General features: G+C 56.9%; 7 protein-coding genes across 7 annotated transcripts; 4 read left to right on the forward strand and 3 right to left on the reverse strand.

Moving 5' to 3' along the window:
• The first annotated feature begins 18 nt into the window (after nucleotides 1-18).
• Nucleotides 19-3,650, forward strand: GGS23DRAFT_483312 (TFP11-domain-containing protein). Its single transcript, XM_051514327.1, has one exon. It carries the CDS (start codon nucleotides 358-360, stop codon nucleotides 3,199-3,201), a length of 2,844 nt encoding a protein of 947 aa, XP_051372834.1. The 5' UTR covers nucleotides 19-357; the 3' UTR covers nucleotides 3,202-3,650.
• GGS23DRAFT_483313 (oryzin precursor) lies at nucleotides 3,651-5,711 on the forward strand. Its single transcript, XM_051514328.1, has 2 exons — nucleotides 3,651-4,695; nucleotides 4,806-5,711. The coding sequence occupies exons 1-2, from the start codon at nucleotides 4,100-4,102 to the stop codon at nucleotides 5,425-5,427; spliced, it is 1,218 nt and encodes a 405-aa protein (XP_051372835.1). The 5' UTR covers nucleotides 3,651-4,099; the 3' UTR covers nucleotides 5,428-5,711.
• GGS23DRAFT_619934 (OPT-domain-containing protein) lies at nucleotides 5,688-9,011 on the reverse strand (the record flags this gene model as incomplete). Its single annotated transcript, XM_051521057.1, has 5 exons — nucleotides 5,688-6,511; nucleotides 6,617-6,848; nucleotides 7,039-8,610; nucleotides 8,673-8,833; nucleotides 8,890-9,011. The coding sequence occupies 5 exons, from the start codon at nucleotides 9,009-9,011 to the stop codon at nucleotides 5,995-5,997; spliced, it is 2,604 nt and encodes an 867-aa protein (XP_051372836.1). The 3' UTR covers nucleotides 5,688-5,994.
• Nucleotides 9,012-12,033: 3,022 nt separating this feature from the next.
• On the reverse strand, nucleotides 12,034-14,715 carry GGS23DRAFT_619940 (amino-acid permease inda1; the record flags this gene model as incomplete). Its single annotated transcript, XM_051521058.1, has 5 exons — nucleotides 13,777-14,715; nucleotides 13,614-13,671; nucleotides 12,978-13,542; nucleotides 12,348-12,903; nucleotides 12,034-12,288 (listed from the first exon to the last, which is right to left on the reverse strand). Exons 1-5 carry the CDS (start codon nucleotides 14,068-14,070, stop codon nucleotides 12,034-12,036), a joined length of 1,728 nt encoding a protein of 575 aa, XP_051372837.1. The 5' UTR covers nucleotides 14,071-14,715.
• A 5,907-nt stretch (nucleotides 14,716-20,622) lies between these two features.
• GGS23DRAFT_483929 (uncharacterized protein) lies at nucleotides 20,623-21,585 on the forward strand. The gene is made up of 2 exons (XM_051514330.1): nucleotides 20,623-21,224; nucleotides 21,314-21,585. The coding sequence occupies exons 1-2, from the start codon at nucleotides 20,994-20,996 to the stop codon at nucleotides 21,530-21,532; spliced, it is 450 nt and encodes a 149-aa protein (XP_051372838.1). The 5' UTR covers nucleotides 20,623-20,993; the 3' UTR covers nucleotides 21,533-21,585.
• A 32-nt stretch (nucleotides 21,586-21,617) lies between these two features.
• GGS23DRAFT_595776 (uncharacterized protein) lies at nucleotides 21,618-22,465 on the reverse strand (the record flags this gene model as incomplete). Its single annotated transcript, XM_051518367.1, has 2 exons — nucleotides 21,618-21,807; nucleotides 21,987-22,465. 2 exons carry the CDS (start codon nucleotides 22,463-22,465, stop codon nucleotides 21,618-21,620), a joined length of 669 nt encoding a protein of 222 aa, XP_051372839.1.
• A 1,094-nt stretch (nucleotides 22,466-23,559) lies between these two features.
• GGS23DRAFT_595777 (uncharacterized protein) lies at nucleotides 23,560-24,057 on the forward strand (the record flags this gene model as incomplete). Its single annotated transcript, XM_051518368.1, has 2 exons — nucleotides 23,560-23,807; nucleotides 23,913-24,057. The coding sequence occupies 2 exons, from the start codon at nucleotides 23,560-23,562 to the stop codon at nucleotides 24,055-24,057; spliced, it is 393 nt and encodes a 130-aa protein (XP_051372840.1).
• Between the last annotated feature and the right edge of the window lie 68 nt (nucleotides 24,058-24,125).

Here is a 24,125-nt window from a genome sequence, read left to right on the forward strand (position 1 = left end):
TAGGTATAATCAGGTCGCCAAGTACCTATGTACCTGTTGACGTAACTTCAAAGAAACAAGACCGGTACGTACCTACCTCCGCAGCTTATGTATAAACGAAGGTACCTAGGTAACTACCGGTAGTAACAGGGACCCAGTAAAAAGTCGTGGGCTTTGCTCTCGAGGCTCGTCGCCAGGCCAGAGGCGATCAGAAATCCAACCACAAACCACTTCTTACGAACAATATCACCCGTAACCGCTAGCAAGGAGGGATAATTCCGTCGAAATTGGCCTGCAGAGTTTCCCATCGATGGCAGCGCCGCCACCAACCGGTGGAAACTAGAAGCCCAGCAATCGACGCGCGCAACGCCGGTAAACATGTCTTTCGATCCTGGCAGGATATCCAAGGCCGACGCGGCCGCATATTCATCCTCCGACGATGACGACCAAGAGGAAGACGAGTACTTGCATCCGTCCGTTGACCCACGCGCCGACGAATTTCTCGACTTTAACCCTCGCAAGCGAAGGCGAACCGGTCGCGACGCGAAAGAGAGTGCCGCGTTAGGAATATTCGGCTCCGAGAGCGAGGACGACGGTCCCGGGAAGAGATGGAAATCTAAGAAGGACCTGCGACACAAGAACATGTCCTTCGTTTCTGCTGGCCAAGAAAACCCGAACCAGAATTTGGAGGAAGACCGGGACGAAGATGACGAAGATGACGAACTCGGTGACCATCCTGGCCTGGGGGCTAAGCCTAAGCCTGCTGCTTCCCATTTGCCAGCGGCCGAAGAAGAAGAAGAAGAAGAAGAAGATTACGACGACGAAGAGATGGCTGGGGGAGGCCTAGGACTTGGAGCCTCGACGCGGGGATTCGGCTCAGCGCGGCCGACTCAGTTCCCGTTCGCACCAGCCGCAGATACACCAAGCAAACCGCCCAAATTAAAGTCAACCTACGACGGAAGTACGCCGCTGGGAAGAGGCTTTGTTCCCTCCTCCGCACGCGAGCCTGTCCTAAAGGCGGATCTTAGCGATGCTCCGCCGGCAACCCAGACCCCCAAGCCCAGCGCCTTCGGTAGGGGAGGGAAAGCCAAGTCCTTCGCGGCGCGCATCATGGCGCAGATGGGTTATGTGGAAGGCCAAGGTCTCGGTGCCGAAAGCCAAGGCCGAAATATCATCATAGAGCCAACTCTGCGTCCGCAGGGTGTCGGTCTAGGCGCCGTCAAAGAAAAGTCAGCACAGGAACGCAAGGAAGAGAAGCGACAGGCCCGCATGAGAGGAGAGGACGTCGTTGACTCGGACGAAGAAAGGAAAAAGGCGAAGCAGAAGAGGAAGAAGGGTTTAATCAACGGCCCCGGCAGCGGAGCGAGCACCCCGAGAAAGCCCAAGACGAAGTACCTGACTGTCAACGACATGCAGAAAGCCGCACCTGGCCTCCACATACCCGACGCTTTTGCTCCTATCTTGGATATGACCGGCCGTGACCAGAAATTACTCACATCCAGCTCCGGTCTGTTGACACCCACTACCGGTACCGAAGTAGTCTCGCAAACGGAATCGCAGAAGCTAGCAAGGCGCGCTCAAGGTGACCTCACGGCGTTTGTAGAAGAATGGAAGGGCCTCGAAGAGCGAAAGGCGTGGCTAGATATGGAAACCGTTCAGCGCCGACAAGAGCTCGACGAACTTGAGAGCGACTTCTCGGGGCTTAGCATATTCTCCTCCATCCTGGAGGGAGTGGGTCAGGCTGCCCGTAACAGAGAGTGGGATCTCGTGATTTCCGGGCTGAAAGAGGCTGAGGCTTCGACGTCGACCCACGGCGATGAGGAGCTAGCAGCGATCGCTGTAGCCGCCATTCATCCCTTCCTCCGCGATGCGGTCCAAGGCTGGCAACCCTTAGATGATCCCAAGCTGGGCAGTTTCGCGTCAGATCTTTCCAGTATTCGCGGCATCCTCGGCCTCAATGCCAAAGCGCTCAACGGAAGCGCCGTTACAAAGTGGCAGGACGCCGAGATTGATGGCACCCATCGCCATCACATAAGGTCAGCAACGCCCTGGGAGAGTATGATTTACCAAATTGTATTCCCCAAGATCGTCACCGCCATTTCTCAAACATGGGATGTTTACCACGCAACGCCTCTCCTCGCCGTCTTTGACAAGTGGGAACAGCTTTTCCCCCCCTTCGTCCGAGCACAATTGTTGGAACAAGTTGTCAGGCGACTAGATGACGCTGTCAGCAGCTGGAAGCCCAAGAAGAGGCACGAAAACCTGCACTACTGGCTTTTCCCCTGGCTCCAGCATCTTCCCGCTCATCATCTCGAGCCCAAGGGGACCGGCCTCGTGGCTGATGTAAGGCGCAAGTTCAGACAGCTCATCGACGGATGGGACTTCTCGAAAGGGGTGGTGCAGGGCCTCAGGCAGTGGAAGGACGTACTTCGCCCAACTCGGGAACAAGATCAGTGGAAGCCGTTGGTCATGCACCATGTCCTCCCGAGCATGGCCCGATACCTGCGCGCAAATTTCCGCGTGGATCCGAGCGACCAAGAGCCCTACCTAGAGATGCTTAACGGTGTTCTCAAGTGGACGGATGTGATATCCACCTCTATGGTAGGAGAGGTCATAGTTTCGGAGGTGTTCCCTATGTGGCACGAGATTCTATACCAGTGGCTTACCAGTACGGAAGCAAATTACGAAGAAATCGGCATGTGGTATGAATGGTGGAAGGATCAGGTGTTCCCGGCCGAAATAGCATCTCTGCCGAGCGTCGCGGCCGAGTTCGAAAAAGGCACAACCACGATCGAGACTGCTCTCGACCTCGGCGCCGACGCCAAGGCCAAACTTCCTCGGCCAGACGGCCGCCCTGCTTATCAGTCGAAGTCGCGTTCTGACAAGCCAAAAGTTGACGGCAAGCCCAAACCAGTACATGCAGCATCTCAGCCTTGGGAGAAGCCCGAACCCACATTCCGCGACGAAGTGGATAGTTGGTGCCAGGAGAACGATCTTCAGTTTATCCCTATCCGTAAGGCCAACGAAGAGGGCAAGCACTACTTCCGCATCACGGCTCGCATGGATGGCAAGGGAGGCGTGTTGGCATATTTTCGAGGTGGCGGCCTCCTAGTTGTGGAATCGAGAAAGACAAATCTCGAACTGAAACGAGACGTAAAGGACGATTGGGGCCTCCTGCTCGATCCCCTCTACCGAGAAGTCGAGCAGGGCGGGAGAAGGTGAGACCAACAACAATTTGTTTGCATCAAGAAGATCCTCAGCATGAACGTCAAGTCCGGAGACGAGACATCGATAAATCTGCGGATCAGTTGCGTCGTCTAGCTCTCTCCCGCTGAGACAATGCTCATGCACCTGTCGTAGGTAGTATAAGGTCGAGCATAGGAGAGAAGCCAGAGAGCGCAGAGTCGCGAATATAACACAGCTGTGCGATATAAACATGTCCCCAGGTCTCCGATAACTCCTATCCGCTAACGCGCAGCATAACGCCGACCTGTCATCGATAATGTTCCAAGCGTACCTACCAAGCGAAGGTTGCTATCCCATTGCCAAGGTCCAAATGCGAGATGGAGAGCCAGGAGAGGTAAAAGGCACCTTTCACAGGCGCTTCCCTTCGTAGTTCTATTTCCACGGTAGGGGTAGAACGTACATGCATTCTTCCTAACCGTGAACGGATCTGTTCGTGTAATTTCTCGATCTACAGAAACCTGCCCCTACCTCAGGGGGCTACGCTTTCTCGAAGCAACCAGTCGTGATGGGCCTATCCGCCTCATCTCATATACTAACCAACGCCCTCCAGCGTATGCTCTTCGGCTAGGACGGAAGGAATCTTCGGTAGCAAAGCTGCTGTCCTCTTTCCAATGGAGGATTAACTATGCCTTCCCTCTTTTCGTCAATGTTCTCAACCCGAACCGAACGAGCACTCATATTTTCTCCCCTCGCTTTCCGACCTCCCAACCCATCTCCTTACACCATCCATGGGTATTCATCATCACTCACTGCTCGTTTATAGACAATATCTCATACTTACGAGCTAGTTTTCGTTATCCAGCTGCTCCCCAAAGTATCCCCTACGATCTGGTTCCGAATTTCCCACCTCTCTAGTCCCTAATCTACTACCGCCATGGTTGGTCTTCGAAAACTCGCTCTTTTGAGCACCGCCGTGCTCGGAATCGCCGCTGCGAACTTTTGCGATCCGCATAAAAGGGATAGCCCAGGCGTTCTTACTGGTCGATACATCATCACTCTCCAGGACGGATTAGACGCGTCCGCCGTCGAGCAGCATATGCAACGGACTGTCGGCTTGCTTGGCCGTGACAGCCCACTGGATCTCCGAGTTGACAGACAATGGAACATCGGTTCCTGGAACGCCTACTCCTGCCGTGTGAACAATCACACTCTCGCCCAGATCAGCAATGACGACGCCGTGCAGTTTGTCGAGCCTGACGCCACCGTGAGCCTGACGAGGCATGTGTTACAGGAAAATGCCACCTGGGGGCTGGGCGCCATCTCCCATAGAGTGTCGAATTCCACTGACTACGTCTACGACGACAGGGCTGGCTTTGGCACATATGCTTACATCCTCGACACCGGGCTGCTAACTACCCACCAAGAATTTGAGGGCCGTGCCGTTCTAGGCCACAACGCCGTGGAGGGGGAATTCGTAGACGACGTTGGGCACGGGACACACGTTGCAGGGACCATTGGCGGCCATACGTAGTATGTGCACGACCTTCATCTACCCCGTGGGCTCCGGCCTACCCTGTTGCTCAGTTCTCTTTCGGTTCTACGTGCACGCATCGTCATTGCTGACTACTTTCTCTCTCCAGCGGCGTTGCCAAACGGGCAACTCTGATCTCGGTCAAGATCTTCACCTCAGGGGTGGGCCGCCTGTCCGACTTCCTCGAAGGTTACTCGTGGGCCGTCAGGAACATCACCGAGGAAAAGCGCGAAGCGGTGTCTGTCATCAACATCAGCGCCGGCATGAGGGCCCAGGACTCTGTCAATCGGGCGGTCGAGGAGGCGTATAGAAGCGGCGTCGTGACCGTCGTGTCGGCCGGGAACTGGGACGGCGACGCGAGATACTGGTCCCCGGCCTCGTCGCCCCACGCCGTCACCGTCGGTTCCATAGACGAGGCCCGCTCGCGTTCGGTCTTCAGCAACTGGGGCAACAGTGTCGATATCTTTGCCCCCGGCGAGGACGTCGAGTCCGCTTGGATCGGAAGCAACACTGACACTGCCGTCCACAGCGGCACCAGCATGTCGGCGCCTCACATCTCCGGCCTGATCCTATACCTAAAGAGCATCATCCCTTACCGGGTGACGACCCCCGAGGACACCGTCAGAGAGCTGCAGAAACTGGCGACATCCGGCGTCGTCCTCGACCCCATGGGTTCCACGAATTTGGTCGGCTTCAACGGAAACGGGGTGGTTATCGCCTCGGACGATTGAGCATCGGGGTATTCTGGCCCTACACTTCTTACCCACATTATTATCTTGCGGGAATGGTCTTCCCTACCTAAGGCATGCATGGAGGTTGGACTGTACCGGTGAACGGACCTACAAACCTCGGCAGGGCATGTAAACCTCTAATACCGACGACACAGATGCAAGGCAGCCCTAGTAACCACTACCAGTATTATTCATAGCTCAGTAATAACATATCACCCCTGTCCTAAACTTCCCCTGCTAAAATCTGCGCGTCAAAACACACCAATCTTCCGTCTCCTCCCTAGGGAGAATCGGTGAGTCATTAGAGGGTTCTTTAAACCCATACTGCTTGCAAGAGTGCCACCACACCTCGAGATGCCACGCAGACGCCACGAAGAAGCAATAAACCGTCCCATTCAAGGTCCGGACGTGGCCGTGACCTCGGGCATATGAGATGTTTAATAGGCCGAGCCTTTCTCCTGGCACTAGATTCGCACCGATGCTTTACCGCTCGCTCCCTCAGCCCGCACGCAACACCTAAATGCGGGACCCGCGGCCTCGTCGACCGGAGGAAGGGGGGAAAGGGCTTCAGTGGAACTCGCCGATGCGGGGGCCGAAGTACTCGCCGTCGGGGAGGTGGCGGAGGACGCAGGGGTCGCCCTCGCAGCCCTGGTTGACGACGTCGTTGCCCCACCAGCGGAGGCGGAGCTCGGGCCACTGGAGGGCGAAGAAGATGATGATGGCGGCGACGGCGACGGCGGAGCTGAAGGAGGCGGAGAGGACGAAGTTGTACTTGGACCAGAAGGCGAGGCGGGAGCGGCGCAGGCGGACCCACGACAGCCAGGCGATGGGCACAGCCGGCCACAGGTACGACAGGTTGTAGGGCGCCCACGACAGCGCCCCGTAGAACACCGCCACCACGTGCGCCTGCCGCAGCCACCCCGCCCTCGGAAACCGCCGCGCCGCCCACCGCACCGCGAACGGCGTCACGAACCCGATCGGGAACCCGGCCAGCAGCCACGTGTACATCCCCCCGCGCCCGAACACCTTGACCGGGCCGACGGTGCCCCAGAGTACCGAGGCGGTGAAGAATGTGTTGATGCCCCTGTGTGTGTGTTGGAGGGAGGGAGGAGAAGGTTGGGGTTAGCTTGGGTTGGTCGACAGTGGCGGTGGTAAGGGGGGAAGAGGGGGGGGGTTGGGCCAAACTCACGGGCAGGTGAAGCGGTTGGGGGCGTTGATGGTGCAGACGCCGGGGATCTGGTTCATCTGGAAGTTGAGGACGCCGACGGAGACGAAGGTGGACACGAAGGTGCCGGCCATCTGGGCGGCGAAGGTCTGGCGCGGCGGGATCTTGACGTAGTGCGCGAGCTTGAGGTCGTTGGAGAAGAGCAGCGCGTGGCTGCACGTCACGTACCCGAACGACTTGAAGAAGTTCATCGCCACTGCGTCGGTCGTTCGTCGTCTTTGCGTTAGCGCTGGCGTATTAACTAGCAACCAGGGGGGGAAAAAGGGGAAGGGGGAAGGGGGAAGGGGGAAGGGGGAAGGGGGAAGGGGGAAGGGGGGCTTGTCTCGCGACTTTTTTTTTCAATCTCGAGAGGAGAATGGATGATGATGATGATTATAGTTACTTACGCGCGTTGCCGCCGACGAAGGAGCCGCCGATGAACTCGGCGAGCACGTTGAGGGTGACCTCGACGCCGGTGATGGCCTTGACGACGCCGATGGGGACGACGAAGAGGGCGCAGAGGGCGAGTCCGTAGAACACGACCCCCGGGCTCGTGTACGTGTCCCAGCAGGCGATGGCGACGCAGCCGAGGGCGATGGCGATGGCGAGCACGATCGTGTACCACCACTCGGGCACCTCGGCGTACTTGGCCATGAGCCGGTTATGGACGTCCTGGTACTCGCCGGACCCGTCGACGCCGCCGCCGCCGCCGCCGCCGCCACTTCCCCTGCGGAAGCTGCGGATGAGGCTCTTGAACCCCATCGCGATCTCGTGCCGGTGGTAGAGGTACGCGTACGAGACGACGGCCGAGTAGATGCCGAAGAACATCAAGTACACGACCAGATTGCCGGCGGAGAGGAACGGGGCCGAGTAGGCCTCGTACTTGGTGGGGTCGAAGAGGCTGCGGTCGTCGACGGCGTTGGAGACGTTGTAGAGCGAGCCGGTGTTGTCGAAGACCCGGTTCGAGTTGATCGGCAGGTAGCCCGTGTTGTAGGTGTTGGTGTACCAGAACGCGGCGATGACGAAGCCGGAGATGAGCATGCCGATGAACTTGTTGAAGGTGGAGAAGAAGGGGATCATGAGCGGATCCGTGTTGTCGAAGAGCAGAGTGTTCCAGTCCCACGTAGGCCACGGGTTGATGCCGAGGCCGTTGTTGAAGCCGGTGATGGCGGTGAGATTCAGGTTGTCGGGTGCGATCCAGGTAAGCCAGCTGAAGGCGCTCAGGGCGGTGAAGATGTAGTTGGGGAACCAGAAGTAGACGAACATGGCGGCGAAGGTCACGCCGAAGAACTTGATCCGCGAGATGGTGAATATCTTGCCGAACGGGCCCTTGACCGGGGTGTTCTTGTCGTTGTGGAACGCCGCGTTCAGGGCGATCGTGACGAGAGACGCCGGCCACACGCAATGAGACGGGTAGACCAAGAACCGACGGATTATACCGGCCATGCCGTAGCCGATGTAGTTGGTGGCGAGGCCGATAATGATCTGGTAGGAGAACTGACCTGCGTATCTTTGGTTGAAGTAAGCCGGCAGATACTGAACCCATATGATGTTGTTAGAGTACGGATAGTTCCACGCGACGTTGGCCATGATGGTGATGAGCATGTGCTCCTTGCGCGAGAACGGGCCCGGGTTCAAGCTGTGCCGCGTGCCCCAGAGCGTGAAGCCGGCGTCCGGGAGCAGCCGCTCGAAGGCCTTGCCGACGGGGAAGGCCAGCAGCTGGGCGACGTTGGCCTGGACGGAGATGGCGGGCTGGCGGATGCTGAAGAGCTGGTTGATAAAGGCAAGCAGTACCGAGAAGCCCAGGCCGATAATCCAAGCACGGAGGGTGCCACAAGGTATCGTGACATCGTCATGGTTGTCGACGACGGCGCGCACCTCGGCGTAGGGGCTATTAATCGTGATCAGGGCGGCCTGGAGCTTCATCTCCTCAATCAAGACAGCATGCTTCTCGGGGTTCTGGATAATTTCGTCGTCGCCTACCTCGCGAGGTTAGTCCATTGACCTCACCGGCTCGACAACGACTTGGGCCGATCCTCACCGAGAAATTCTTTGATGCGCTCGATCATGCTCGACGGAAAGTTCGGGTCGCTTTCATGGATGGCGAGAACCTTCTTCATCATCGACTGGACCTCTCCGAGCGTCAGCCTCTCGGCCATCTCCCTGGCCTCTAGGATATCATCCTCGGTCGCGTTGAGGTCCCTAGATGCAGAGTGGTCAGCATAGACAGCGGTGCGCAAGTCATCGAGACGTCATACGATTCAACTTGGGCACCGAGCGGCAACTCGACGTCGCTACTCTGGGCCTCATCACGCTTGGCCTTCTCGTCCACATCGCGAGGGCCGACGGCACCTCCTACCTCAACGACTCGATTCGCCATTTTTCGCCTGATGCCGCGGAAAAGTATTGCTTGGTGGGAAGCGAACGGCGGTGCTCAAGCCTACGCGGCACACCACAGAGATATATGTATTTTGCGAGGAACCCGGGTCTCAGAAGGGGCGGGGGAGGGGGGGGGGGGGGCCTTATCAGGCCCTTATGTTAACTCTGCGTCGAAGTAACGCCGCCATGATACATCCCGAGTCTTGTCGAAACTAGGTACAGTGTGCAGGGACACCTAGGTAACGCAGTTGCTGGCGTTACATAGCAGAGCTCTCAACGGGCCGAGGAAACTCACGCCATCTCTCAGGTAGTCGTAATCAACAATGAGAAGAGGCGTCGGAAAGGGGGGATAGAGGGGGGTCTTTGTGTGAATCGTACGGGACGGTTGGCGCGCCCCCTCCGTCGACCTTCCCTATCTAGACCGTGCGCCCTTCTTCCCCTTCCCCATACGACGCATCTCGAGAAGGGGGATCCAGGTCCTCTCAACTTTAGCCGTGGGCCGAGCCAACTTCTTCTTATCAAGACACGTCCGTAACAGGCCGGGAGCAATGTCGCCATCCTGTGGACAGCCGCTTGGCGTAGCACGGGGTGCGCATTGCACCAGAGCTGTCATGACATGGAGTGAGGCGAGGGCAATCATTCGTGGCCCGCAAATGGGCAATCCCGATGTCCCGGAACACCAAGTTGTCGAGGGAGGCTGGGTAGCCATGAATTTAAGGGGAGAGTGGGAGATGGGGGGGGGCGGGAGCATTTACGTGCTGCTTGCTAGGTTATGGCAGCATTCTTCAAGACGCACCCCAGAAGCCCCAGATAACCAACCGTCTCCCCCCCTCCTAGGCGCCACTTAAGATGCGATTGGCTCTCGGGCGATTATCCCGCGACGATAAAACCTGGAGTTTGCCTCGTGGTCGAGGCTCTCTTTCTTTTTGCGGTCCTCCTTCGGACGGAACAGGCATTGTGTTAGGTGTCGCCATATCGTGGTCGATCTTCGCCGAAATCACTTACTTCACCTATACACCTTTTTGTAGATATCTTTATCATTACTCTACCCATTTGCTCCTTCTTGTAGGTGTCTAATTACCTATATGGTTGTTCCCAGGGGAGACGGTGTGCGCTCCTCTCAACACCTTCGATTTGCATATGCATATGTTAGTCTACCCTTTATAACAGGTTCCCACACGGCAACATATCGCCAAACCCGGCGCTTCCACACCCGTTAACCTATGCCGACGCTATCTGGTACCGGTAAAGTGCCATCGACGCCAATCTTGGGAAATGCCCGCGCGCCACGACGCGAGCCACGCAAGGGCGCCCAGAAAATAGCTGCGAATCGGTCGAGTCCCCTCCTCCTCCTCCAGGCAGCTCGGATCGGTCCGTAGCCCCTCCAAGGGGGAGGAGATAATAGAGATCTACTCATACTAGCATATCCACCTTGCAGACCCGGCCTTGTGCTCTCTCCCTTTCTCTTTTCCTCATCCCACCATCTCTCTTATCAGCCGGCGGCGATGCAGAATACGCGTAAACGGGCCGGGTGGTTGGCGATGCGCCCCACGCGTGCATTGATTCGCTGCATCGCATCTTCTATCCGGATTCGTACGTGACGAGGCGAGAGATAAGGGCGAGCTCGCGTCGACTCGTAGACAACAAACAAGCCAGCCTCCTTCTCCCGTAGTACGACGGCACTTCAAGTCTAGAGGATGTGATGTGTTTCTGCCTTCTCTCTCTCTCTCTCTCTTTTTTTCCCCTTTCACTTTCTTCCTTCTTTGTTTCGTCCCGTGTTGTCCCTCTGCTCGTCCTCCGCTCTCCAAACGGCGTTCCCCTTCAGACCGCGTACTCGTCAATGCTTAACCCCCACGGTACCGAGGGCAGGGAGATGTTGGCTGGCTACGTTGCCAAGTGGTCGCCCAGGAAGCCCGGACGGCATCCCTACACGTACATCTCTCCATAGCGGTGTGACTGCCACCCGCTGTTCTGTGCTCCCATGCCGTTAGCCTTCGGGAATATTTCAATTTCCTAATCGCGAAGCATCCCGAATAAAACAAAACACAGCGCTCTCTACGGGGCCGCTCTCGTTATTCCGTTAAAACCGAGGTTGGTTCGTCAATGCCATTTCAAACGGAGCTGCTTTCGTTCAAGTTCGTCGGGGAATTCGAGTACACCACGTACCTAAGTTAAAGGCATTGGAAGTGAGAGAGGGGGAGGGGGAGGGGGAGAGGGAGGACAAATACCTACACTTACTCAAAGCAAAGTAAGCACATCGCGACATGGATATCCCCTGCCCCGTTCTCCGCGAGTTGAACTTGAATCTGGTCTCAGATTCCAAACAGGCACCTGTATCCCGACATCGCAGCGCCTATTAGGGAACACCGCCGGAGCCAGTGGACGGAGAAGCAGCTAAACTCGGCAGGACTTATAGAATCGTGCGCAGTGTCCCAGGATGGCTATGGGGAGGCGCGTGTCTCCATCCCCGCGCGTTGTGCTTGGGGCGGGCACGCGCGTGGTGTTGGATGCGCACCCGTTCCTCACTACGGCCAGCTCTCTAGACGCGGCGTAGAAGAAGAGGCATTCGCCATCGACGGCGCGGATCTAAGCATTGACTATTATCTCTTTGTTTGGCTTGATCTAGTCTGGCTCGGATGTGCTAAGCGTAGCGGGTGTGGCGCTTGTTATATGAAGGGCGCGGGACTTGTCATTCTCATGATCCACACACCCCTACACATTGTAGACCTGGGCCGACTGCGGAGCCGTCGTGGCGGCGGCGATATAAATATCGCTATTATACATACCTAGCTGCGTACATATAGGCATCGTTGGAGGCCGGCCATCAACGACGAGTCAATTACGTATCCCAGTTTATATCACAATATTAAAAACCATGGTTCGGGTAACGGCCTCTTATTAAGTTTTACCACGCTATATTTTTCGTATTGTTCTCGTCTCTATTCACCATCGACCGCTACTGCATCCCGCCGAATAACCCCAGAAGCCCACAACCTGCTCCTATAGACACACAGATGGGAGGATCAGAATATAAGGTCGATGATACGCTTCCAGGCCGGCAAGGCGGCAATTTTCGCGCGATGCTCGTTAATCTCATTCCAATCGATCACTCGTCGGTCGTTGTCGACGTCAATCTGGTCGATTCGGAGCCAGCCGGTGCGCTTCCACAGGTAGCCGATGACCCAGAAGAGCATGACGACGGGAAGCGCAAGGTAGGACTTGAAGAAACCCTCGGCATCGTTAAAGCCGCCGGTTGGAGGGCAGATAGCGACGAAGAGCTAAACGTCGAGTTAGAGAGACTAAAGGTAAATCTACGTGGGCCGACGGGAACGCTTACCTGGGCAATCAAAACGAGTGCGACCAAGATCAATCCGAGCCAGGATCCGTAAACACCGCCAATCGCCTTGAAGGGAATCTCGTCGAGCGTGTGGCCGTGGTAGGCCCAGGCACTCCGGAAGCGGATGTGGGCCAAGCAGATAGAGCCCCAAGTGAAGAGAGCAGCGAGGCCAGACAGGGCGCTGAGCCAGTCGAAGACGGTTGCGCCGTCGGATGCCAAATCGATGTAGGCAATGCCCCCGAAGAGGAGGAGGAGAGCGACGGAAAACAGAGGGCGGCCACTGCGGTCGACGTAGGTGAAAACCTTGGGGGCGTACCCTTGCTGAGCGAGAGCCGTGAGGGTACGGCTGCCACCATAAACGCCCGACACGCCGATCGACACGACCGAGACGAGGATGATGAAGTTCATGAAGTGGTCAAATCCATCGAGACCGGCGTATTGCCCGACCAAGACGAAAGGCGAAGCCGCGACATCGTTTCCAGATTCCGGGTTCAGCAAGTTGTTATCGTCGCTAGAGATCAACAGGCCGACGAAGGTCAGACCAATGAGATAGAATCTATACGGCCCGTCGTTAGCACTTTCCACCCGCCTCACAGAAACCCAGATCGACCACACGTCGTGGGAACCTACAGGGTGATCCGCCAGAAGACCTGCTTGATAGCACCCGGGAGGGCCTTGGCGGGGTTCTTGGACTCGGCGGCAGCGAGACCGACCAGCTCAGTTCCGCTGAATGAGAAGGCAGCAGTGACGAAGACGGCGCAGAAGCCTCGGAAGCCATTTCGGAACGCGCCGGGCTCGTACCAGAGGCGCGCGCCCCAGTACTCGCTGTACGAGCCTCTCTCGGGACCGCCACCGAGGACACAAACCAACGCGATGAACATGAAAACGACGGTAGCCGAGAGCTTCAGGATCGACGACCAGAATTCCTCCTCAGCATATCCGAGAGTACCGAAGATGTTAACCGCGATGAGGAAGACGTAAAATACGGTGATCCAGACGCCGTGGCTGATGGTCGGGTTCCAGTAGTCGATCGAGATAGCGCAGACGGTGAGTTCTAGCGGAACGACGACGGCCCATTGCAGCACATAGTTCCAACCCATAGCGAAACCCCACGAGGGGTCGATGAAACGAGTGGCATAGGTGTAGAAACCGCCAGAGACAGGGAACATAACAGCCAATTCACCGAGAGCATAGACTGCGAGACGAAAACGTTAGCGCGAACCAGTTCTACGGCCGGCGTAGGCGTGTGTGTCCGTCTATACGTACCGACGTTGAACATCATTATACCGATAATAAGGAAGTCGAGAAACAGAGATGCGGGACCCTATCTCGGCCGTCACGGTTAGCGCAAGAGGAAAAGAAAGAGACAAAAAAGGGACTCCCAGATTTGAATAGGGAGGAAACTAGCTTGCCCGCGGGAGCGACATACACCAGTGGACAGAGCCCTGCCCGAACCGACGAAGAAGCCGGCGCCGATAGACCCTCCGATAGCGATCATGTGTAGATGCCTCGGTTTCATGCTTCGATCGAGCTCGACGATGCCGCGACCGTAGTCGCGCATCTTGAAGGATTCGAGGTTCAGACCATTGCGGGTAGCCCAGTTGTCGGATCGGACCGCGCCCTGGTGCACCTGGCCGACGACCTGGGGCGAGTAGGTCGGCGGGGGCACTTCCTTCTCCTCATTGTTGCTGCCGCTGCTGGCGGCGAGATCGGGAGAACCCATGGTGGCGGATGGGAGCCGTCAAATCGGTGGTAGATTGGACGCTATCACTACGGCACCGACAGCAACGGGCGATGTTGTTGCGATGTTCCTCCTTTCCGAAGGAGGAAAGGGAGAGAGGAATGGAGGGGGGGCGGGAAGAAGTGAATTTTGGCGAACGGCCACCACTCGACGCAGACGAGGCCTGGGATGGAGGGGGAGGAGGGGGGGAAGGAAAGGATAAAAGAAGAGAGCGGAATAGTATCACGGCGAGAGGGTTGCGCGGGCGCGACGGACTCTTTATTTATTAAGGTCGAATAGCAACCACGACCTCGATCCTGCGGCGAGGGTACACATACATCCTACTGGCATGGCATAGTTACGGGGACCAAGCCGAATGAACAGCGGGATGAAGGTCGCGTCTTGGATGGGGGGATGGATGAGGATGGGGATGGGGGACGTAGTGGCATGGTACCAGTTCTCGCCCTTCCCGTCGCAAATACAGGGGTGCTGATAGGGCCAGCGACGCCGAATCGCATAGAACAGGGAACTCGTGGCTATCTACAGACTGGTACATGCCTGTCTAGGTACCTAGGTTAGGTACCTACCTAAGGTTGCCTACCGCGTCTACACGTACGTACCCTACCCTATATGCCTAGGTACCATGCCTCCTGGTACCATCGCGTGCCCCGTGCCTTAGGTAGGTACTTACCTGTGTGCACACATGCCGCCCGTCGGTATGCAAAAGTACCACACGAAGGTTACAAATAAGAGAGAGAAGAGAAGAGAAGAGAGGGGAGAGGGCAGAGGGAAGAGGGGAGGGGAGGGGAGAGAGGTGGAACTGGGGTTAGGAGTGGGACAGGGTGAAGATTGTCTACAGCAGAGCGTATACCAGGTATGGGTACAGATGATAGGTACAAAGGACGGCGACGGCGAGCGAGGATGCCGTCGTTGACGGGTCTCACTTTAGGGGGGTGAATTCTAGCCTCGAGAGGCTTGACGCCGACGGCTTGCTTGTGCGGGTACATACCTACCTACCTACTCATACCTCGTACATCCAGTCAATGCCGATGCTGGTGAATGTATTATTGTGCAACAACCCTGCGAGATCTACAGTATCACCGTCAGAACTTTCAAGTGAAGGAGAACAGGACATATCAAAGTCAAGCTAAGCTGGTTTTCGGTCCACTCTCCCCCATCCGCTTCTCCGTCTACCCACCCAACCATCGAACCTGGCAACTCGCGTGATGTGCAGCGTCCATCGCCCCAACCCCAAACCACGGTAGCAGGACCCCCCCAGGAGGGCAAGAAAAACGAGGCCTGGCCGAGACGACAGAGTACCTATACCATGCATGCGCAGCGCCACACCCAGCGTTTCTAAACCTACTTACCCTAGTGCTTTCGTTCTTCCGCTCTCTCTACCTACCTACCGAACTCGATCTCGAGATGCCCTCCCTCCCCAAGTGGCAGGCAGGTTGATCGACGATACGGCTAACGCAGGCTAGATTAGGTCAAGCCGCGGCCGGGTTCGCCTACGAAACTAGAACGTCGAGATTAATCAAGAAGAAGAAGCTTGTCTCTCCCTCTCCACTTCGTCGCCGATACATAAACATCGGAAATGCGACGTGTATATTAATCCTGCTAACGCCCTACTGAACTAAGCGGCTACACCAAGGTGCCTAACCAGGTGCTTCATCCTCACGAGCAATCCTCATCCTGCCACATTGATCTTATCTCTCCTCTCGCGCCCCCCCCCCCCCGGCCCCCTGTTCCCTCTCTGTTCCTCTTCGAATCCATCGTAAAAAATGGAGACCCGGAGATACGCATAAAATACGCGGAGGCAAGCAGAGCAGAGCAAACTCGCCTTCCCCCCACCCCCCAGAGGCGAAGGAAGAAAGACTCGAAATGGGATTGGGTACCCAGTAGGTGTATACATCGGCGTCCATGTCGACGGTAGCTCTTCGAGAGACCTAAATTTATCCACTCGCGAGAATCTTACCTACGTAGGCAGTATACTATAGTGTGTCCTTTGTGAGGCAGCTCTGGGTTTGGGAAGTGGGCGCGCCTTTTCCCTTTAGGTGCCCTCCGCCCGTCCCATACCATACCACCCGCCCACTTGCCTCATTCGACGATGGTTCTCCAGACTGCCAAGGCCCGTTGGGGGAGGGGAAGGGGGCCCGAAGGAAGTGGAGAGCGCCCATCCTCGCACGGTACGGCGAGGGAGGGCCTTCTAACCTACCTACCTACCTACTTCATACTACGCAGATATGTAATAGGCAGACATTATGTAGGTGCGTCTAGGTATGTACGGAGTATGCAATGCGTCGTCGACCATCATCATCTTACCAACGCCCGGCTGCTGAACCGCTCGCTTTCTCTCTCACGAGCTCGTCCACCCCCCTTCCCCAAAGCAGGATGGATGGGTTGGTCCAGCGGTTAATTTAAGATTTTAGGGGGGGCGAGCTAAACAAAAAGGACCGAGAATGCCAGAGCCGTTATCGTCTAGCGTCTCTGCTGGCCTCTCCGCGCCCCCGACGCGCACGCAATACTCGACACACACCCATACGTAGATGTTAGTATGGGCGGAAGGGGTGCGCGGAAGGGGGTGTTTCTTGCTTGGTTCGTTGTTTATGTCCCCTGCCGAGAAGAACTATGTGTGTATGTATGCATGTCGCCGTCTTCTCTCAGCGCTGCAGCAGCGCCATGCCTTGCCTAGGTAGGTAGGCATTGTAACTACATCGACCAACACCTACCTGCCGACCTTTGGACAGCAGAGCACGCCGGTGACAAAACTCGACACGCCTACCGGTGACTGTCGTTTGCTAAACTGTTACATGTGCGGATATACCGACGTAAAATAACAAGTATTTGATATATCGCTAATATCTATTACTTGTAGCTATTAGAACACTGCAATACTAGCACGATAAGAAGGGAACGTGGTCCCCGTTTTCGCTCGTCAAGCATCGCCTCTCTCCTCCCACCGAGTTGAGCCCGAGGATCCCAATGGGACCAGTAAAACCCGCAGCGGCTACGGTCCCGCGGGGCACAGAAATTCGACCTTCTCTTCTCGGTTGCGACCTTCACCAATATAAAATAAAAACTGGCCCACACCCCCGGCCCCTGCTAAGGCTTACGAGACCAAGTCGTTTTTGCTGTGCCGAGATCTTGGTATCGTCTGGACCCTCAAGCCAACGTGCCACACGGATAGGCAATGTTACTAAGCTGTCGAGTTGCATCCTCTCTCTCTCTCTCTCATCGTTTCTTCTTTTTTTCTGTTGCTTGATTTGACTAGGAGGCAGGGGATTGATTCCCTGGGTAAGGGGAAGAGAGAAGAGTAAACACGCAGAGTTACCAAGAGAAGGGAATGCCTGCACCGCAGCAACACCCTGAGTTCCTCCAATAAAAGTCCCGGTAAACGCGAACTCGCTATCATGCCAAGACCATGCAATATTGGTGATTTGGATAATAATAGAGGAGGCCGGAGGGGGCAAAAATGGGATGGCAAATAGCCGGACGCGCCTCTGGAGGAGTCGTTGCGGAAGCGAAGAAAGTCTTCCTGGTTCGCAATGAGGTTACAGGGCTCGTTCACCACTCCCTACTCCCCCAATGGCTGCTCTCACGTCACCCGTCCGAGCCCGGGAAATGTCGCCCGTGCAGCGCCCAGCCATGATCGATCACTTTACGTCTTATTTTACGATGCCAATGAGATTACGGACATCCTCTACCACGGCCCCCTACCACGGCCCCCTACCACGGCCCCATGCCTACCAACACCCAGGCCGAGACGGGAGAATCTCGTCCAAGAACGACTATACGCGCGCGATAGCTTCACATTCTCTCCCTCCCGCTTACCTTCCGCAACCAGACTAGACGGATAGACATTACGGATTATTAGCACGCCCAATGCAGACAATCAATTAGAGATAGTAGCGAGCCGGCGTCACAGATGAAGACGGAAACACGGCCAACGTACGGAATCATTCTAGAACCCCCCTCCCCTCCCCCTCTGAATCTGCCTAGGCATATTATTTCCATCGCCGCGCGCCGTGCCTTTCGTCGGGACACACATGTATATCGCATGTAGAGATACCTACGTGGTTGTGTGTATGTGTACATACCGCCATACGAGTGGTAGGCATGTGTATGCGTATCCCTTGGAGCAGATACGGGGACCGTCCCCACGCCACGGCATCGAGAGTACACCACCTTCAGCACCGAGCCTCATCTTTACAGCTGAGTCCCTCCTCCAACTCGTGGTATGGTGTGTGGTCAGAACCGTGGGTAACCGGTGTTCGCGAAGATAACCAAGTACCTAAGAAATGCCCGCGCGTCAATCAAGTTCGGGCAAAGACTCTCTCTCTCTCCATCCAACATGCATGATGCCCACACGAATACTATACCTACCGGCTCGTTCCCCATTCTACGTAAGCGTTAGTCGTCTGTGACACATACGAACGTTCGCCCGAAGCCTCGAGAGTCCGGGTCTCGAAGGTTCACTCGAACCATCTAAAACGCGCCCCGTTATGCATTGACGACGAAATGGCCCGTTTCCTAGACCGAGAGCCCCTCTTCTGCACCTATCCAAGGACGCGTATAGTAATCTCTAGCAGATCGATTAGGGAAAAGGCATGGAATCGAGCGCAGCTAGCGCGGTCTACCTCTCACGGGTGATCATGGTGACGATCATGACGACGCAGTATCATGTGAACACACTAGGTACTCGTGTCTGCTACCGTAGCGCAGGGAGAGGGGAAAGCAGTCCATGACGTTTGAGATGCTTATGCCTGCCTACATACCTTAGGTACCTGTCTGGAGTACGTGAGATGCTACACACACATCTACTATACCTACATAATAACGGCCATACCCGCCATGCGTAGGACAATACAGAGAGAAATAAAGAGAGTCACGGTCACACGTGCCGCCATACGTAACGTAGTATCGTTCCAGAACAATTCCTCGACCGCGGCGTTCGTCGTAGCGCTCTTGGCCCGCTCTTGTCGAGAGACTACTAAGACCAAGCAGTTCTGCTAAGCCGCGTGCCAGTCGATCCCGCTACCGAGAGAAGAATCGACCAAACGCCGCATGATTTAATATGCGATAAGTATTCTCTAACCCGTCCGCCCTTAGCTATCCGCGGTACGTACGGGGCGCGACTCAGTCCAGCTGCTCCCAACCTCGGGGCGCCTTGTCATCTCATCATAAACCCTGCCAGCGCGCTAATTGGGCCAGCAGGCCCCTGTCCGCCGCCGTCCGCCCAGACTGGCTACACCCTCAGGGGGAAATCCCCCGCAGAATCATTGGCTGAGCTGCCTAACTCTACCTGTATTTTGCCGATATCAACGCCCAGACGCATGTGGCCCCCCGTTGTCTCGGCCAACCCGAGCCTCGGGCCTGCTCCTGTTGCTGCTGCTTCCCACGACAAACCATCCGCACTCCTTCTGCGACGGTGATAGACGCTTTCCCCCCCCCATACGCGCTCTCGTTGGGTCCCCGAGATAAGAGGAAATAAAAACGAGACCCAGGACTGCGGTAGCAATCCTGAAGCACGTTCGGTGTGGCCCGTGAGACGTCGTGGCCCCCTGCCCTGCTGCCTCCTTCTCCACGTATTCTCGCCGAAGGAGGAGAGAGGAGCCGGGTCCCCCGTCAGGGTATCCCCGGCAGCCTTTTTCTCTATCTGCGTGCTACGTAGGGTCCAGTTGGAATTTTTATCCGTGTTGGCGTTCTGTCACAGTTTATTCCCTCTCGCTTTCTCGTACGTAACGCTCACCGTGGCCATTGGCCGCCGTGGTTGATAAGACTTGCGGGGGACACAACACCACCACGCGAGCCCACGATGCTACCCAATTTTCCCAGCTTACACAGGCGCTGGGGCACATGGCCGACGTAGGCATCTTATCTACCGTCCGGAGAGGAGGCCCGTACTGTGAAGAAGGGACCGTAACGTTTAGGCAGCGGGAAACCTGGGGTGTCTCAAGGGCGTGGGTCCCCCGATTGCACGAGTCCAATATAGCCTCACGGGCAAACAAGATGAAATGGGCTAAACGTCAAGGAACCGAAACAGGCAGTGCGGTCAGAAATCGAACAAGAAAACTTGTCGATGGGCACGTCCAGTCATTCCCGGCTGGCCTAACGATGATATGATTTTCTCATGAGGATCTCAGCTTAGAAGTAGGAGGCGTTTACCCACTGCCTAACCACTCACCGTCCTCGACGCGTACACAGATGCCGCAGCTTTGCAGGAGTAGGTAGGTAAGATTTCCACCGCCACCCCTCCTCCCCCCTTAATACTCCCGGCCCGTACCAGCGAGTTCTCGAGCTTATGTCCTATGACATCCCGTAACGGGGCCTCGGGTAAGTATACAGGTGATCGCCGCCAGCGCCCCAGACTTCTATTCGAAGGCTTCGATAGGGCTGAAGAGCGTAGGGGAGGGCCGAGGGCCAGCCGCGACGACTTGTAGGTCTGTATGCACTCCCGCGCGTAGGTACATAGGGTCACACGACAGGATCTCGTCAAGTTGCCCTCGCCCACGCAGTACGGGTCCTCCGGAGAGAAAAGCCTCACCGAGCCTAGCTCAGCTCCGACCCCTACTATAAGGGTAGTCTGACAGAAGGGGTTGGCCCGGCTCGGAGAACTAGGTGGCATCATGACATGTGATCTGTCTTCCCTGAAGCCCGAGCCCGACCAGGCAGGCTATCTAGCCACCTGAGGCAAACGCGGCATGGATATGTGACTTTGCACGTCGCCTTGCCTCTATCGCGAGAGCCAGCACCGGTTCGGGCGAGTCTGACCATTGTCGTCGTCGTCGTCGTCGCCGTCGTCGAACGCGACGGCCCTGCCGGCCCTGCCGGCCTGCACAGTCCCGCTCGTGCCAGCGCGCGCGGTGCGATTGGTCGTCGTCAGCAAGGAGGCGAGGTCAGGTCAGCCCTCCCACCCCGTCACTATGGCTCTTCTCACCCCCCCTTCCCAACCTCCAAAGCGAGGTCTTTGCAGAGGGTTGAGACCCTGCAGGAGCCATTCACAGCATTGGGATATATTACCATGGTATACTCGACGGTACATCCGCAACTCCTATTCGTACTGGCGTCTGATCCTATCGGGGAGTTCGCTTGCCCCGCTCCCGTTGCCTCCCCCCTCTCTGCATCTCTCTGTCCCTACGTCTCTCTACGTCTACGTATGTACATGTCTCGCCTCACTTACCCATTCCGAACACCGACAGACCAGTCTTGCTTAAGCCGCCCGCCCTCCATACGAGCCAGGCAGCATACGAGTAGTCGCGCCTGTCACCCACCCGCAGCGGCGAAAGCAGGGGCCAGCGTGCAGCCAAGATGCGCAAACCACGATCAGATTTCCAGCGGGCAGAGATGGCTGCTTCCGGCTGGTGCTCGTCCTTGGATCGAACCTCGTCTGTCTGCCCCGTGGCACTGCCACCCTACCAACATATGTATGGACACTTGCGGATGTCCACCTCGCCGAACCTGACGTCCTGGCCCCCACGGCACCGGCTGGTAGGCATCTAGCAATATGTGTGGGCGATTGGGGGGGAGGGGGGGAAGCTCCCAGCACTTCAGTTCGCGCAACTCGCGAGCACGACGAGCAGCGGGCCCCAGAGCCGCACGGCCTCGCCGCCCGCGGCGTCGCGGGCGCACGCTGACGACGGCTCGCCGTCGTCGTCGTTGTCGGCGTCGCCGGCCACCCGCACCGCGGCCGCCTGCTCGCCGAGCCACCGCCGCCACTCCTCGTCGACCGCGTGCCACCTGTAACCGGCGTCGCCTCGTTAGCTTCTGCTTAGGTAAGGAAAAGGACGACAGCAAAGAAAAAGAGGCCGGGCGATCGGGAGGCCGTACTACGACAGGGGGGAGGGGAGGGTAAAATAGGAAAAGGGGGAAAGGGAGAGAGAGAAAGGGGCGTATGGAAAGAAAAAAAAAAAACTTACTCCTCCGGCGCGCCGCCGGGCACCTCGCGGCCCTCGCGCCGGCCGTCCACCCAGTACTGTACCTGGCGCAGGCGGTCGCCCAGCATGAGGGCCCGGGAGCCGGCGTACTCGTGGCAGGACTGGACGAGGGCGCGGCGGTCCCGGAGCTGGCCGAGGCTGGCGGCCGGGCCCTCCTCGCCGTCCCCTCCCGGCGCCTTCTCTTCCTGCTCCGTCCGCCTGCCGTTCTCTCCGTCTTGCTCCCCGGCAAGGCCGGCGTCGAGCTCCGCCAGCGCGTCCCGCACCAGCTCCAGCTCCATCCGCGACGTCTCGAGGTCCCGCCGCAGGCCCGCCTGCGCGGCCGCGAGCCAGTCGCGGCCTCCGCCCTGCCCCCCCTCGTCCGCCCCGGCGGCTCCTGTCTCGCTCGCGGATAGCGACGTCGATGGCAGCGGCGAGGGGAGCGCGCTGCTGTGGCTCATGTACGAGATGTGGCGTCGGGGCATCTTGTCGGTCGGCGTTGCGATACTGGTGGTAAGTTGCGGTTCGGTGGTGTGGTGCGATGGAGTTGAGATCGAAATGACGCTGTCAATGGGTATGTTGTCGTTGGCCGCTGTGCCGGTTTTATCTCGCGTTACGTCCCTCTTTATCCGTAGCTGGGCCTTGGAGTCTTTGTATGGGGCGTTGTCAGAGAATCAATGGCCTTTGGGACGGGAGCTCGGGTGGCTAGCAGAGACGTGACAGACAAAGAGAACCAAATTGGCTCACGGGTAGGTTGGTTGGTCCATGGTGGAGTAGGATGCCGTCTGGCAAAGAACAGTCACTGGACGATGAGCTGCCTTCTCTGAGAGAGAGGTTACCATAGTTACCAGTAGGTTGTGCTAGAGGTGTAAAGATCTAAGCCCCGGTAACTATTGCCCCCTGGCTAGAATCACCCTAACGACGCTCTACCAAGTCCTTAGTAAATAATCATCATATATCTCTAAACTGTGATGTCTATGACTGATGACTTGTGCGGGTACTGTCACTGTGTCGTCACACCTATCATAGGCCCAAGGTCTTTGGACAGCTTCGCAGGTATATCCTCTGAAGCCGGTAGAGTCTGTAGCTAAGTCTTTCACTATCACGCTCTTGATAAAGACTGGTTTGGTGAATCAACGCAGAGCAATTGCAAGGGTGACCTCGGCAAGGTCAAGTCACAATAGGAAATGCACAAGAGGGGTTATTGTTGGATGAAACATTCCTGACCAAGGACGATCTGCACGGCCAGTGAATGTTCTTGCGTGGGCTATCATGAATGAAAGCAACTTGAACAAGTTCCTTGATATTCCTTCTACTAGGTGCAGCTCTCTTGTGCTCAGAGTCTTTGATGTTATCAACGCGGCTTCCCATCTCAGAATAATGGCATTGTTATACAAAAACGCCTGTGGCAGGTTTATAAGATCCCTCCCCCTTATGATCGCTCGGCCAGCAACCACTAGTCCTCATTAGCTGTAGGGTACGAATTCGCGAGGAATATATCGGATCCCCCACGTGTGCTAAACCCAGCTAATACCATTTTCCATATAACTAGACAGACGTAAGGGAAACCGGGGGCAAGATGTGCTGGGAGAACGAGCAATGGTTCCACTGCTACGAGTGCCAGAAGGAGTGGGGCCACCAGCAAGTCCACACGCCGTGCTTCGCCGTCGAGAACGGAGTGCCGTGTCCGGGCGTCACGAAGCGGCCGCCGGTCGTGGCGGATCACGAGAACTGCCAGGAGTGCAAGGACGCGAGGAAGGCCGAGGAGATCTGCCAGCAGCACGTCCACCACAGCAAGCCGCTGGTCTTCGAGTTCAGAAAGAAGAAGTCGGCATTGCGCGAGGCTTACAGGCAAGTAAACACCCCCCTCTACCCTACCCCTACCCCTTCCATCCCCCGTTCACACAGCACTCTGCTAACTCCGTCGGATAGGGAGAGCCTCAGGCTGAACAGGGAAGCGAACGCGAAGAGCCAGCAGCCGCCGAAGCCCAGAGGTGAGGTCGATCCGGACTTGGTCTCATCGCCGCCCTTCGTCACCATGCGGACGCAGCCGAATACGGGCGGGCCGAGGGTGTAAAGCGCCGCAAGCGTAGGTACAGGTGAGGCCGCCTAGTACGGCGCCGTGTCGTAGCCCAATACCACGGC

Source organism: Durotheca rogersii (genome assembly GCF_024521655.1).
Source record: "Durotheca rogersii strain YMJ 92031201 chromosome Unknown GGS23scaffold_7, whole genome shotgun sequence".
Lineage (NCBI taxonomy): Eukaryota > Fungi > Ascomycota > Sordariomycetes > Xylariales > Xylariaceae > Durotheca > Durotheca rogersii.

Excerpts from the sequence above, each read along its gene's own strand:
- GGS23DRAFT_483313 (XM_051514328.1), top strand. The coding sequence starts at position 4,100 with ATGGTTGGTCTTCGAAAACTCGCTCTTTTGAGCACCGCCGTGCTCGGA. Across the intron at positions 4,696-4,805 it reads ACCATTGGCGGCCATACGTA|CGGCGTTGCCAAACGGGCAA; the intron begins GTATGTGCACGA and ends TTCTCTCTCCAG.
- GGS23DRAFT_483929 (XM_051514330.1), top strand. The coding sequence starts at position 20,994 with ATGGCTCTTCTCACCCCCCCTTCCCAACCTCCAAAGCGAGGTCTTTGC. Across the intron at positions 21,225-21,313 it reads CTACGTCTCTCTACGTCTAC|CATACGAGTAGTCGCGCCTG; the intron begins GTATGTACATGT and ends CGAGCCAGGCAG.
- GGS23DRAFT_483312 (XM_051514327.1), top strand. The coding sequence starts at position 358 with ATGTCTTTCGATCCTGGCAGGATATCCAAGGCCGACGCGGCCGCATAT.